Source organism: Mesoplodon bidens (assembly GCF_964165515.1).
Source record: "Mesoplodon bidens genome assembly, chromosome: 3".
Classification (NCBI taxonomy): Eukaryota; Metazoa; Chordata; class Mammalia; order Artiodactyla; family Ziphiidae; genus Mesoplodon; species Mesoplodon bidens.
In genome coordinates, this window is record NC_138178.1 from 143,797,144 (window position 1) to 143,813,445 (window position 16,302).

General features: G+C 36.1%; 1 protein-coding gene across 3 annotated transcripts in view; it reads left to right on the forward strand.

The window, feature by feature from the left end:
• Positions 1-16,302, forward strand: part of GPHN (gephyrin) — a 639,047-nt gene that overhangs the window by 610,198 nt on the left and 12,547 nt on the right. For all 3 annotated transcript variants that reach the window (XM_081229975.1, XM_081229976.1, XM_081229977.1), the window contains 2 exons: positions 11,145-11,218; positions 15,549-15,613. In XM_081229975.1, the coding sequence (XP_081086101.1) occupies positions 11,145-11,218; positions 15,549-15,613 (139 nt within the window). The remainder of the gene's footprint in view (positions 1-11,144; positions 11,219-15,548; positions 15,614-16,302) is intronic.

Below are 16,302 nucleotides of genomic sequence, written 5' to 3' on the forward strand. Positions count from 1 at the left end.
TTACTAGGAGATTTTTAGGAACTGGGCATCCCAGAGTATTCCATAGGAGCTAATAATTGTCCTTCCTAACTCCTTGAGGGGGAATCATGAAAGAAGAACCAGGAAGAAAGAGAGAAAGCATCAATGCAGCAAACTCCTGCCAGCCTGCAAATTCTAGTCCCCAAAAGAATTCCAGTGTACTTCAGTAGCAGAAAGAAAGAAAAGTGTAAGAGAGAGAACATCTGCTTCAGCCCAAGGGCAGAGCCTGAAAACCAGTCACTGAAAAGACAGGGAAGTTAGTCAAGGAAAGATCCAGAAGCATTATGTAGCATGCATGAATTTTAAGTGCAGGAACTCAGGTACACAAGAAATTTATTTATGTGATTCAACTTAAATTCTACTGTGAGTACCTATGCTACAGAACTGGCAGGAAATTTTATTTAAGCCATTATAGGACTACTTGCCTCCAAAAATTATGCCAAAGAACTGGGAGGGGCTTAAGAGGCAACAGAGCATCAAGGAGACACATCTGGTCACCAGTCTTCGCTGGATACATCTAGAGTGTCCTTGTCATGCCATTAGATCTCAGGTCTTTGTTCTTTTGGGCCATGCTAATAACACTGGGATTATGGAGAGGCTGGGAGTCTTAGGGCAACGGAAAGGGGCCCCTGCTGCTTGTGGGACCCACAGACCTCTATCCTCTTCTCAGCCAAGGAGAAATGACTCTTCCATAGTTGCTTCCCTCAAAATCTCTCCCCACCCCCACTTCCTCCTGTTTCACATAGCCTTTGCAAAGAGTTTTCATTTTTATAAAAGACCAAAAGTTTCAGGTAAACAGTATCTGCTTTTTGCCCTAAAAACTAAAGAATTTTGTGCATTACTATAAATTTTCCACCACCTACAGAATTGTAAAATCTCTCAAACACAATGAAAGGTGTAGATAATCAATAAGGATACACTAGACTGGACATCCAATAATTGTTTCTTCCTATTTCAAAGTCTCTTAATTTTTCCTAACAGTGTCTCCCCCACCCCGTATGATCAAAATAATCACAAAGATCATTACTGATCACAGAAAAGAACTGGTCTCATAGGTTTGCCCTGATTATTTAGCAACAAAAGTATTAATTAACCATATAGGTCTCCTTGAGTTTGTTTTACACATCTAAAGCCATATAGCAATAGAATATTAAAACTAATCAACAGTATTCCAAACAAATAAATAATTTGTTAAAATATTTTTTATTTCCCTTAATATTTCATTTAGTCCCATGTTTTTCTTGTTCTGCTATATCTTGGTTTAGCAGTCTGCTTTCTTGAAACCATCTGTTTTCATTCTAAAGAGTCCTGGGATTCCTGACTCAGTCCACTGGTACTGTACAAAAGTTATCTAAGCTATATCACCTCAGCAGCCTGTACCCCAGAGACTATTCTCTGAAGCATCAATAGTTCAAAATACCTATGATTGTCCTTTTCCCTAGTGCTCTGAGTCTGTCTTTGTTGCAGACACAAACTATTTACTGTAGCTTATATAGCAGAGCCTTCAGGCCAGCATCAAAGTAAAACAGAGGCTTTCCTTAGCTAGTAGATATTTAATATCTGTGCTTAATTTATTACTGTAACCAATAATATCAGAAGATAAGTAAGATTCTCTATTGGTATACAGTAGGTAACTATTTCATAAAAGTTTTGGTCAGTGTTTCCCCTGAGGGTGAAAACATATTATGAACAGCAAGGGCATTGTCAAATCTCCAGACACTTCCCATAAAGCATACAATTTCTGAAATATTATATTAATGACATTTTACCTGCATAAACCTAACCTAGAGCACAGTGAGCCTTTCTTCTCAGATGTAACAGTAACTCCCTTCCTACGAAACTCCTGTAACGGTAACATATCAAACAAACCTAACTATTTCTAATTTCTCTTTTTATAAGATGAAAGAACAAATCTTCGTGACTTTCTAGGAGCCCTCTAGGAAATTTCAAACATAGTCTTAGGCGTAGAAGATATTCTGAAATTTGTTTTTTTCCTAAATTTAGATCTGATCTTTAGAAGGCAAAATCAAAAGAGTTGTCAAAAAAAAAAAAATTGGGTACCTGATTAAGATAGGATCATAGCTACCTAAGAAACGTACTTGGTTACCTAATTTTTCAAAGCAACAATAAAATATTGGAAAACAAGCATAGAAGGTAACATGATCATAAATAATATTGGCTCATTCATAAATTAGGAACCTTTGTTCTATACTTTTTTATTTCCTTAAATAATCAAAGACAAAATAAACAAAAAGGCATATTACACAAAAAGAATAACCTTACATATCCTAGGGAAAGCATTAATCAGTAAAGCAAAGAAGTAAGCTCATCAAAACTGACTGAACTTGGGCTTCCCTGGTGGCGCAGTGGTTGAGAGTCTGCCTGCCGATGCAGGGGACACGGGTTCGTGCCTCGGTCCGGGAAGATCCCACATGCCGCGGAGCGGCTAGGCCCGTGAGCCATGCCCACTGAGCCTGCGCGTCCGGAGCCTGTGCTCCACAACTGGAGAGGCCACAACAGTGAGAGGCCCGTGTACCGCAAAAAAAAAAAAAAAAAAAACTGAGTGAACTTACTAAAATTTTAATATATTTCTCAGCTTCATTTCAAACACAGGTAATATAAACCAAGGCAAATCAAAGTCATTTTCAGAGTTTTGTCCTTTATTATGCTTTTTTTATATTTTAGAACAAACTGACACTTTACTTTAGAACTAAGAGTGGTCTCCAGACCAAAGAGGTTCCTGGAGACTCTTTAAGTGGGTCTGCAATGTTAAATCTATTCTCATAGTAAAACTAAAACTTTATTTGACTTTTTTATTTTCCTTCTCTCATGACTGTATAGTGAGTTTTTCCAGTGGCTGTATGATTTATGATATCTCATCAGACTGAATACAGAAGCAAATAAGAGAATCCACCTGACTTCTATTAAGCTGAACATTAAAGAGATTTTTTAAATTATAAAACAATGTATAAACAATAAGTTACTTATACATAAAATAGCTTCATCACTGCTGTTTACAAATGAACCAACAAATAAATATTCTTAACTTCTTAGTTTTAATTTCTAATACAGTAAATACCGATAGACATAACCCACATAACAAAAGCTCTAGGGATCCTTAATGGATTTTAATTTAAGAGCATGTAAAGGGTCCTGAGACCAAGTATTTTGAGTATTGGACTTTTTTTAATATTTTTTTTCCTGAAAAATGAAAGAACATGCATAGTTTTACTTGTCTGTCATTATTACTTCTAACATAATTGCAACCACCCATATTTATTATAATGTTTAAGAAAATCACTAATTTCTATTTCACAGCAAAAATTAGGGGGCATCGATCATTGGCAAATCATACGTAAGCATTTTAGCAGACTAGCAAAGTTCATAAACACACAGAATACAACTTTGTACAGCCACACACATCCCCTTTGTACCTTCTTAATGTAGCAAAAATGAAAACATACTCATTAACACGACCCAAAGATATATCCTCTCTATGGCATATTAAAATAAGAAGCAAAGTATAATGTATTAACTAAAAGTCATGCTTAGTAAGCAGTGATCGAGTATCCTATTGTACTTAGAAAGCAAGGTATCTCATGATTATTCATTAATTAACCAATTTAATAACTGTTCAATATTTTAAATTACTTAAAAATCTTGAAAATTATTTTCAAGCTGATATTCTACAAACATAATTACTATTGAAATTAAAAGTTTGTGAGAATAATGATTCTATTTCATTGAACCAAATTTTAGATTTTTCACAGTCTTAAATATTATATAAGAATAGCGTTAGACTCTTTGATGAAGTAACCTATATAATTTTAGGAAAAAACAAACCCAAGCAAAATAAAATGTATTTGCCTACTTAACACTGATAAATAAGAGAAAGAACATGGCTGGGTTTGCTTATTAACCAAAATAATTAAGCTAGTCTCATTTGCCAGAGATTTACCTTAAATATGTGAACTTGATTCTTAAAATTATAAGAAGAATATTTTTTTAGTGCAGCATATTTAAAATAGTATAAGATAAATTTTCTTATTATCTGGGAACTTTAGGAATATTCTATTTATGTAAGTACTTATCTCTCTAAATCAATCAGAATAGAGTACCTTTAATTTAAGAGACATTAGAAGTGTTTTGGTGTGTTCGTTTTTCTCCCCGTTGGCAAAGCAAACTTTATTGTGGGCCTAAGATCAGGGCTCTTCTCTTCATGTCCTGCTAAACCAGAGAGTTGGGGATGAGCGGGTCTTGTGTTTCCCCTGCAACACCTCCATCACATTCAAATTCAGATGGAGAGAGCCAAGGTAGGGGACACCCTGAATCCGCAGCATACTCCAAGGAAGGCCCACTGTGCATGATGGTCTCACAGGCATATAATTTATGAATACCCTCCAGAAACAGGAAAACATTTCACACTCACAAAACAAGATAAATGCCTTCCTGGATCGCAGACACATAGACACACAAACACATAAAGAATATACAGCTTTAGGGACTTCCCTGGTGGTCCCGTGGTTAAGAATCTACCTTCCAATGCAGGGGACGTGGATTTGATCCCTGGTTGGGGAACTAAGATCCCGTATGCCACAGAGCAACTAAGCCTGTGCGCCTCAACTAGAGAGCCCTTGTGCCACAACAAGAGAGCCCACATGCTGCAACTACTGAGCCCGCACGCTATAGAGCCCACATGCCACAACTAGAGAGAAGCCCACACACCACATGAAGAGCCCACTCGCCGCAATGAAAATCCCGAGCACCACAACTAAGACCCAACGTGGCCAAATAAATAAATAAATTTTTTTTTCAAAATACAGCTTCAGCTCTACAACTTCAACCACAGATTAAGAGTAAACACAGAAACAAACAAACAAACAAAATTAGTCTACAAATAAAGAGCTATTTTCCTTCCTAGAGGTCACAAAATTCTTAATTGGTTTAGGCTCAAAATGACAGTAAGACAAATAAACAAGAAAGACTAACAAACCAGATTATCTTCTCTTACCTAACAGAATAGATTTCAATCACCCATTTATAGGAATCACCAAATGGTCAGACCATAAAACCGAATTCTCAATCATTGATGCTACAAAGGGGAATATCTTATTGGCCATGCATAGAACCAAAATTAATAGAGGAGGCAAAAATAGAGAAACCCAAAGTTAGCAGATTTCAGGTTTTATTACTACTTGGCATACACTCCAGAAACCAAAGAAAGATGTATGCAGGTTTAAGCCACCCATAAAATGCACTTCTCTGGCAATTGAGTTTATTTGGTTTTGTCAGATAAATCAATGCGGCATCTCAGTGGAGCCTTCAGAATTGTTAAGGTATAGTTTTTTAAAGATAAAATCATGAATCTCATGTATTTTTTTATTTTATAAAATGAACATGTGTCAATGATTTTATTTAACTCATTAATTAATGAGAGAACCAGTAAGATGTTGCAACTGGTTCTAAGAATTCAAAGAACAGAGACACCTATAGGTAATCAGAAATGCTGAAATCAGTCTGCTAATGGATGCAGAACTGTTCTATATCCACAGGAGAATAATCAATTACACCTCCACCGACAGAATTAATTTGCATTTCTTTGGATACTAATCATGTTCACCCTCAGTTTTCTACAGCTTAATATTTATAAGATAGCACAAAGACAATGAAAGGCACAAATAACCCAGAAGGTTGTTTGGACATCCAATAATCTTTTTTGCCCATTTCAAAGTCTTTCATAATTTATCTGACATTGTTTGTTCTTACTTGAGTTGAGGGAAAGACCTGTCTCCTTCAGCCATTCGTGTTTCTTCTTCCTATCTGGATATAGCTTTCAGAACATCAGACAGAGGTCCTTCCTGCTTCTATAGGTAGACAAAAACTTAAGAACAGTGATGATTCTCAGCTTTTATTGCTATGTCTGGTACAAGCTTTCCATCACAAGAAACATGAAGCATTTCTTCATGTTCAGAAAGAATGAAAAGGGGCATTTTTACAACAGAAATGATTTTTTTTCAAGAAAAATAAAATACTTTCATTCATTTAACAAGTATGTAGTGAGCATATATGCTTTCCAAATTCTGTATCATTACCCATAAGGCCCTGCATGTATGGCCTCTGCCTGTCTCTCCAACCTCCCCTTAGGCCTCTTTCCTATTCATTCACTACCTACCATTGTCTTTTCAGTTCTAGACACACTCTTTACTGCTCTTGAAGGTTTTGTATATACTTTCCTCTGCCTGGAATTCTCATCCCTCCACACTTCTCATGGCTGAGTCCTTCTCATCCTCACCACCTCTTTTAAAGTGGCCTTTCCTTATTCTCCACCTCACACCGTTATTCTCTATCCCAGCACCTGCTTTTTTCCTTCATAGCATGTACCACACTTTATAGTTATTTTATTTGTTGTTTTACTTATTTTAGGCTGTCTCCTCCTCCAGTAAACTATAACAGGACATCCTTGTGCCAGGGACCATATGTATCTTGTGCACTATTAAATCTCTAGCACAAATAGAATTCCTCATACATAGTAGGCACTCAAAAATATTTGTTGAACTAGCAAATGAATGAATGAAAGTCATGTGCTAATCACCATGGACTCATTATATATATACAGAGGGTTTCTGATCTCACAAACTTTATAGTACAATAAAGGATACATATCTGTTATCAGGCAACTGCAGTATTACTTAAGTGTATGATGTCAGGAGGACATAGTACTATAAGAACACATAAGAAAGGCCTGGAGATTTCTGTTTCTACTATGATGGAGTGGTTTATTTGGACCAACTGTCCCACCAAGGACAACTATAAAAGCTATGGTGGCACAGTGGTTAATAATCTGCCTTCCAATGCAGGGGACACAGGTTCGAGCCCTGGTCCGGGAAGATCCCACATGCCACGGAGCAACTAAGCCCGTGCGCCACAACTACTGAGCCCCCGTGCCACAACTACGGAAGCCCACACGCCTAGAGCCCATGCTCCACAACAAGAGAAGCCATTGCAATAAGTCAGCCCACCACAACAAAGAGTAGTCCCCACTCGCTGCAACTATAGAAAGCCTGTGCACAGCAACAAAGACCCAACACAGTCAAAAATAAGTAAATAAATTTATTAAAAATAAATAGATAAAAGCTATGTAAATTTTTTAAAGAATAAGAAAAAGAAGGTGTCCAAAGAGAACAACCAAGACAGATGGGATTCAAGGCACCAAGATCTCAGAGAAAAGTGAACCACAGAGAAGTTGAACTGGAATTCTTCACCATATGTTTCCTCAAGGCATTTACTAATTCCTAAGCCAGGAGGGACAGGGGATGATGTAATGGTCAAGAGGCCAAGAATCTAAGCATAACAGAATAGCTAAAAGGCTAAGAAAATAAGCAGAGTTTTCAACAGTCTTAAGAGTTCAAGACTTGCCGTGGAGGAGGGACCCTGGCAAATATCTCAGGCTTTCAGTTTAAACCCTTGAAGTGCTGTGATCTAAGAATAAGGACAAACTGGAAAAAAAAAACAGTCTTCACAAAGACTGCAATTGAGCCTCAAATTATCTCAGTCTCTGATTATATCAATGTAATCTTAGTTAAGCTGCCAGAAGAAATTAAATTCTTTCTGGAGGAATGTATCATCATTCAAAACCTCTAAATTTTTTTCATATATAATGTTTGGACTTTACCAGAAATACCAGAAATAGCACAAAATAACTAAAAATTTAGAAGGGAAAACAAGATAGTACAACCCTAAAAATGGTCCTGATATTTATATTGTCTCATATGGACTTTTAAAAACTGTAATTAATGTGTTTAAGAAAAATGACAAAGTAAAGAATTTCACTAGAAAATTAGAATCTATTTATAAAAACCAAACGAAAATTTGGAAAAAATATGGAAAAGAGCATAAAAGACATATGGGATTTGGTGAAAGGTGTAACATATGTGTAATTGGAGTCCCAAAAGGAAAGGAGAGAGTGAACTAAAGCAATATTTAAGAGATACTGGCAGAGAGTTTTCCAAAACTAATAAAAGACATAAAGCCAGATATTCAAGGAGTTCTGCTCATCTCAAGCAGGATAAATACAAAGAAACCATACCTAGGTAGTCATAGCAAAACTACTGAAAACCAAGGACAAAGAGAAAAATCTTACCAGAAGGACACGTTACCTTCAAAGGACCAAAAATAGAACTAACAAATGATTTAAACAGAAGTTATGGAACTCAGAAAACAATAGAGGGACTTCCCTGGTGGTCCAGTGGTAGAGAATCTGTCTTCCAATGCAGGGGACACAGGTTCAATCCCTGCTCGGGGAACTGAGATCCCACGTGCCGCAGGGCAACTCAGCCCACGCACCACAACTACTGAGCTTGCACGCCTCAACAAGAGAGCCCACGTGCCACAAACTACATACCCCATGCGCCCTGTAGCCCACGCACCACAACTAGAGAGAGAAAACCTGCACACCGCAACTAGAGAGAAGCGCACATGCCACAATGAAGATCCGACGCAGCCAAAATAAAATAAAATATTAAAAAAATAAAAACAAAATCAATGTGTTCAAAACATAACTTCTAAAAGAAAAAGAACAATAGAATGGCATTTGTAAAATGCTGAAAGAAAATAAAAGCTAGTGTGGAACTGAACTAGATAAAAACTGAACAGACCTATCCTAACGGGAGTTTTTCAGGCAGAAAGATTATGGAAGCATGAAAATGCAGAAAGGACTAAAGAACAAAGGAAAGGGTTAATATGTGGGTAAATGTAAATGAATTGTTAATTATATGAAATAATATCTTGAGGTTTAAATGTATATAAATATATATTGATATATAGAGTATATATTGTTTGTATAGTATATGTAGAATGTATATATATAATAGTAATATATATATACACACACATATTTATAATGTATATAGAGTATATGATACATGATAGCACAAAAAGGAAAGAGGAATGGATGGAGTTAGCAAGTTTTAAAGTTCTTACACTGGGAAATGATAAAAATACCAAATTATGAGAGATTGTAGTAAGTTAAGAATGCATGTTGTAATCTCTAAAATAACCACTAAAATAATAAGAGAATGTGTAACTAACAAATAGAAAAGAAAGAAAATTAAATAACAAAAAAATTTTGGTGAATTGAAAGACATGAAAGAAGAAAAAGAAATAAAAACAAAAGTGACAAATAGGCAATAGTTCTAAACCCCAAATATAGCAATTATATTAAATGTAAATGGACTGAGTCCTCCAATTTAAAATTGTCATTCTGGATTTTAAAAAACAACAAATTGCATGATGCTTATAAGAGACCCACCTTAAATATAAGGACACAGCTCATTGAAAGTAAAAGATGAGAAAAATGTTACAAGGAAAGATAGCTGGTATGACTCTTGATATCAGAGAAAATTAAGATAAAAAGGATTACTAGATATTAGGTGCAGGGACATTTCCTATTCATATATGTACATGGATCAGTTCATCAAGTAAATTCTAAATTATTGCATCTAATAATATAACCTAAAAATGAACATAAATCAATAATCAATCTACTATCCAGCCCTGGGAATTCAGGGGAGGCTGAGAAGATGACTGAGATTGAGAGTCATCTCAGAGATTGAGAGAGAGGAGGGTGGAAAGAAAGTATTCTAAACGGAAGGAAGAACATTTTCAAAGATTTGAGGCAAGAAAGTGTAAAAACTGACAGCAATATAGTCCTGCTGGAATGTAGAGAGAGAGAGATTAGGGAAGAGGAATCAGGCTGGTGGGAAAAGGATTGCCTGATAAGAGCAATGATTGGCAGAAGGGGACTAGAAAATACAAGAATCTTTGCTATGATATTTAAAAGCTGAGACTTGTTTCTGGAAACTAGGAAGTTAATGAAGTATTATATATTGATTTGATCAGATTTGTTTCCAGGAGGCCTCTCTCACTACTGTGGCGGGAATAAATTGGAGGAGGGCAGGAGTGTTGGCAGAGAGACCTATTTCAGTAATTCAGGTGAGATGATGTTGGCTGAGGCTGTGGATATAGAAGGAAACAGCTTTTAAAAATAAAGTGTCCCAGGCTTCCCTGGTGGGGCAGTGGTTGAGAGTCTGCCTGCTGATGCAGGGGATACGGGTTCGTGCCCCGGTCCAGGAAGATTCCCACATGCCGCAGAGCGGCTAGGCCCGTAAACCATGCCCGCTGAGCCTGCGCGTCCGGAGCCTGTGCTCCGCAACAGGAGAGGCCACAACAGTGAGAGGCCCGCGTACCGCAAAAAATAAATAAATAAATAAAATAAAGTGTCCCATAACTTGTGAAATATTTAAAATTTTAGTAGGTTACTAGACTCTTGGATTAGTGAGCAGGAAACTCAGTAATAGACCAAGAGGTTGTATTACTTAAGAGAAACTTTTTAAACTGCAATTTTTTTCTTTATGTTTACAAAACCAACTACAAGGCAGTATTACCTTTCCTTTCCAAAGATCATGTTTTGTCAGATGGCTCTGGGTTGATCATAACCTTAGGTTGGTTGTGTTGGTAATAGCAGAATATAAAGTTGGAGCAATTAAACACCCTTGACTTTCTGTTTTAGAGCTCCCTCCCTACATTTTTAGTTGACTTATTTAGATTTGGTAATCTGTGGGCAAATGTCCAAGTGTCTCCTCAAGGAATGTGCATCATTTTAAGTTATTAGACAGAATAGTGTGTGATGCATACATGTGGCTTCACTGCCCAGGCACAGCTACTTAAGTCATATTTATTAACATCCTTTCTCAGACATAAAATTCTGCCTTAAAAGAGAGACAACAACCTATCAAGTAATGATTTATATGTTAATGTGATTACTTGGTTTGCTATCTAACTACTTCTATTAGAATGTACCTTTTATGAGGGAACGGACATTGTTTCTTTTGCTCAAGGCTGTATCTCCCTGTACATAGACTGATACTCAACATATGCCAGGTGCTCAGTAAATATTTACTGAATGAATAAATGAATGAGGAATGAAGGAATATTTGTCTTAAATCAACTTCACTAAAATAAGGTGTTTCTTTTCATTTCAGTCTTATAAATTTATTTTTTTCATTTAAAGTTTGAAAGTCTGATATTAGAATGTTCGAAAGTAAAGTGATTATTTTTCATATTTGCAGGACTATCTCAAGCAGGTGCTGGACATTGATCTTCATGCCCAGATCCATTTTGGCAGGGTTTTTATGAAACCAGGGTATGAAAATAATCTTGTTATCTAATATATGGGATTGGTTTGGCTTGCTTTGACTAACAAAGTTTTTAAATGCTTTCTTTTTACATTTTCTATTATGGATTATTTATTCTAATAAAAGAAATATTATAGTATTAGAGTTTTTTGAACAAGTGTATATCCTATCTGAAATGGGAATTCATCTTCTTTATAAATCACTGGGTCTGGTTTAAACAAAGCAAAGCAACTTTCCAAACCTTTTCTCCCTTTAATTTCCATGTCTAGTTCCTTCCTTCTCTTTTTCTGCTTCTTTCTCTCACTTAAAAAACATTTCAGTATGAAAATTCTCAAATGTACACAAAAGCAGGGAGTACAATGAAACCCCCATATGCCCATCACCCAACTTCAGTAACTATCAACATTTTTCTGTAATTGTTTTATCAGTCCCCTTCTTCACCTTTTTGGGGGGACAGAGGGCTGGATTGTTTTAAAGCAAGTTCTAGACATGTCATTTTAGTATACATCTCAATTATTAATAACAACAGCAGATTATCTTACATAATCACAATGGTATTATCTCAGCTAACAGAATAAATAAGAGTACCTCAGTATCATCTAATACCCTGATCGTATTTGAAAATTCTCCCAAATGTCAAGGAAAAGTATGCCTTCCTACATATGTTTTGTTTGAATTAGGATTCAAGTCAGGTCTACTCACTGTATTTGGTTAAGTTTCTATTAAACAGAAACATTTACCAACCACCGCCCCCTTTTTTGGCATGCCACTGACTTGTTGAAGCAACTGAATCTTTTGTCCTAGTTTTGTCCTAGTGAATAGATTTGGCTGATTGCTTCCTTGTGGTGGCATTTAATTTGTTCCTGTATCTCTCCAGTATATTCTGTACATTGGAAGTTAGACCTAAACATTTGATTAGATTCAGATTCAATTTTTTTTTGTAAGAATACTTCATGAATAGTGTTTCATACTGCTTCTTACTACCTCCCAAGAGGAAAGGAAAGTAACCACATACCTAGATCTTGCATATCTCCTGAAAACTAATAGCTCCCTCAGGAAGGGCTAATGGAGGTTCTGTAATCCATTGTAAATCCTCAAAGAATGCAAACATTAGTGTTGATAAAATATGTGTGGCCATGTCTTTAAACAACAGCCCGCCTGTTCAGACCCCTGCTCCTCTATAAACCTGTGATATGTAAACATTATAAAAACACTGTTGAAAGCCCTCAGTGTGTGGGTGAGCATTCCAGCGCACCTCCATGCTGTCAGGGACAACAGTAATGATGCTTTAGTTCAGGGTCATACTCTGATGGGTGCTCATATGAACCCTAAGAGAAAGTAGAGGTGGGACTTAACAGTTGTTACAAGTGAGCCATGGGAACTAGCAGCAAATTCCAGAAACCTTTTTGAAGTGTCAAACCAGCCCTCCTAATCTCCCTGATTTATTGGATACTTTGTGTCAGTTCTAAGGCAGAGATCAGGCTTTACATTTAAGTATGAAGTTAAGATTGTCCCTAAAGCCTTCTCCACAATGTAATAGAATTTAGAATTCTTGGCATTGTATTTCTGTAGTTGCTCTGATATGCTGCCACTGACAAGGCCCTTTTACTATTGAAGGTGCTGGATTGGGATCATTCTTATTAAGAATATCTTGTCTTAAGCAAATATTATTATGCTATGAGTACACAGGCTTTTTTTTACTCTGTCCCCATGGGCAGTACTAATTTGATTAGCATACAGAGGACATCCCAAAAGTATGTCAATGTACTTCTCACTAATCTCAAAAATTGAATTGATTATTCCTTTGCAGTGAGAAAGAAGCTGACATTACTTACCCTCACCTCTAGAGGAGAAATATTTGTATAATATCTATTATTTAAATTATCTATTATTAAATTAATCTCAGCACCCATGATGTATAATTTTGGTACTCATTTTATTTTTAGTCTATTATTTACCACTTACTTCAGCTGTAGGAGTTCATCAGTTCATACTGTTTATTCTCCTCCCTTAAAGTCATAATATTCTGTGACTTTGGTTATTGTATAAAAGCTGTTACATTCTGATCTCAAGAGGAAAAATGAACAATAGGTGTTGAGTTTCAAGGAAATGGCTTTCCAGATCCTAAACAAAAACTTCACAGTCTAGCAATAAAACACTCAACGATAGCAGTGGACATAACAAAATGTTTTATTGTAATGGAATCTTTTTAAAATGAGTACCTTCAGAGAAATCACAGTAGCTGTCTGCAAGTTTCAAAAGATGATTTAAATTGGCTTTAAATACAGTAGAAGGAAGGTGTTAAGCATTCCCTCCTCAATCTTATTATGTGTGTTAGTTTGCTATTAAAAAAAATGGTTTAGAACTTTAAATGGGCTGCCTTTAATTGGCCAGAATTTTATACTTGTCTGAAGATAAGAAGAATTTAAGGGTAATTGCTACTTAATAGTAGAATAAGAAGAAATATAAAAAGCTCAAGAACAATTTAGCTTTGCTCTTCCCACATACAGTACATTCAGAATGCAATTAACCTCTTTCCTTTCAGACACGGAGATACTCAAAAAGCATTTGGAATATTATCAACCAGATCTACCAATCACAGTTTTTATGGGTCATCTACAGTGAGCATAGCTGTTGTCGAAGATGTATCTTGGAAATTATTTTCATCACACAGTAACAGTCATTGCCAAATAACCTATCTATAAATGGATATGACAGTCTAATCTCAGTTTTCTAAAACACAGCAAAGAATCAGGAAGTAAGCAAAAAAAAGGCTTTAGAGTAGCCAAGAATAGATGTTACCAAGTCCATGTAATAACACTTCACAGTGTACCCTATGAGAGCCTTATCTAATTATGAGGCATAAAGTTAGAAAAACCTTGGTTCAAATCTTAGTATCTGAGTAATTTTGGCCAAATTTCTTAATCTCTCTGAGTCTCATTTTCCTCATCTGTAAAATGGGATGACAATTGTTACCTCATGGGACTATTGTAAGAATTAAATGAAATAATGGATATAATGCTTAGATGTTTCTTTAAAAATAGTAACTTCTATTATTACTATTATTATTATCATTCCAACAATGTAACTATTACTACTGCTCTCTTTTTCCCAAACCTAAGGCCAGCTTTAAGGGTCAAGATGATGGCAGTCTAGCATTAAGGGGACCTACAGAAAAAAAAACTAGGGGAAAAAGAACAGAAACAAGAACTATAGGAACACCGCCACGTGTACTGTCATGTTATGGTTTAATACCCCTGTGACCCAAAATCTCTGTATCATAGCAGAGTAGAATCAATTCATAATGATGGCTGCAATTCATCAAAAATGTTAATGTTCATCATATTATTGCAAAAGGTAATGAGTGAGTGATCCTTTCTTCTTTCAACCAATGAGCAAAAATAGTAAAAAGAAAAATAATTTGGGTGCTTAAAAGGGTAATTTTTCAGCTACTTGGAAATTTCAGCATTCCCTAAGAATTTTGCATCACTCAAGGTTCATTAATATAATAAAAATTTTAGCTGAAATTCTATATTAAGAGTAGTCAGGGAGGGTGGGAGGGAGGGAGACGCAAGAGGGAAGGGATGTGGGAACAGATGTATATGTATGACTGATTCACTTTGTTATAAAGCAGAAACTAATAAAAAATAAAAATAAAAAAAGAGTAGTCAATAGAAAAAAGTCACTATTATTAACCACCTGCCCTCTTCACACTCACACCCCTCTCCACACCCCCAGGATGAGGGTTCATGTCAGACTTTTGAGGAAGTATAATTTGATAATATTTTTAAATTACTATTGCTTTAATTTTGTTCTAGTCATGGTATTTTATTTATTTTGGCATTTCAAAACATTCCCTTCATAGGAGGGAAGCTTTTATGTTTATTGCTGAGTATAGTCTTAAAGGGCTGAGAAATACTCATCTTGAACAATAGGTAGTTATCTGATAGACATGTATTACCAGGTAGTCTTCAGGTAAAAAGAATGATTGTTATTCTCCAGCAGAAAAAAAAGTGTATAGACATTGTTAACTAGAGGGGTGGAGAAACTCCAGGATTTGGCATAAGCTTCTATGGCACTGGCAAGAAGGAAAAAAAAGTAAACTACAGAAAACCAGGAAGTTTGGTTACTTGAAAACAGAAGATGCTAAAAAAGAATTAATTTAAATGCTCTCGAAACACTTCAGGTTATAAAGATTTAAAGGAGAGTCAACAGGAAAGTACTTTTACACAATAGGTGACCTGTATGAAGAACCATGTAACAAGAAAACTGCAGTATTTAACTTACTACTCAGATTGCTTAGCAGTCACTAACAAACAACCTCTGCTTTTCCTCTAGCCTGCCAACGACATTTGCAACTTTGGATATTGATGGTGTAAGAAAAATAATCTTTGCACTCCCAGGTAAGAATAATTGAAATAGTTTCTTTTGCTTTTTCTGGAAAAATGACCAAAATCTTTTTGTTTCCCAGGTGACCAGTCCCCTATCAGAGCGCATGATTTGGAATCTGAAACACCTGGGTTCAAATTCCAGCTTTTCATACTGTATGACCTTGGACAAATCACATAACCTCTCTGAAGCTGTTTCTTCATCTATAAAATGGGGCTAATTAGGGTTGGTGTGAAAGTCAAATTAGTATCTTTCAAAGCACATTTCAGACCCTAAGATGATAATCAGGAGTTAACTGTCACTACATCTTTCTAGGGCACCTGCTTTTCCTTACAGGAAATTGGTCAAAGTTCACAGTATAATTACCTCTCACGACTAGAGTATTATGCTCAAGGGGCCAAAGGGCCTTGAATCGCCCATGGAAATACTAGAACAAAAAAATACAAAGCTACCTTTGGTTCTGGTTCCTTTGGTTCCTTTGGTTCCCTTGGAACTGGTTGGGGAGAGCAGCAACACAGAAGGAGGGGCTGCAAATACTGATGCTTCTCAGCCAAATCCCAGGCATCATCAGTCTGACCACATCATTATCCCCACCCTCTCCCCCGTGAGCAGAAACTCACATGTTCAGATTATAGAAAAAGCAAAGTGGTTCAGTTTACAATTTTTGGACTTTGGCTGTGCGTTTAAAGCCAGGTTTTAAAGC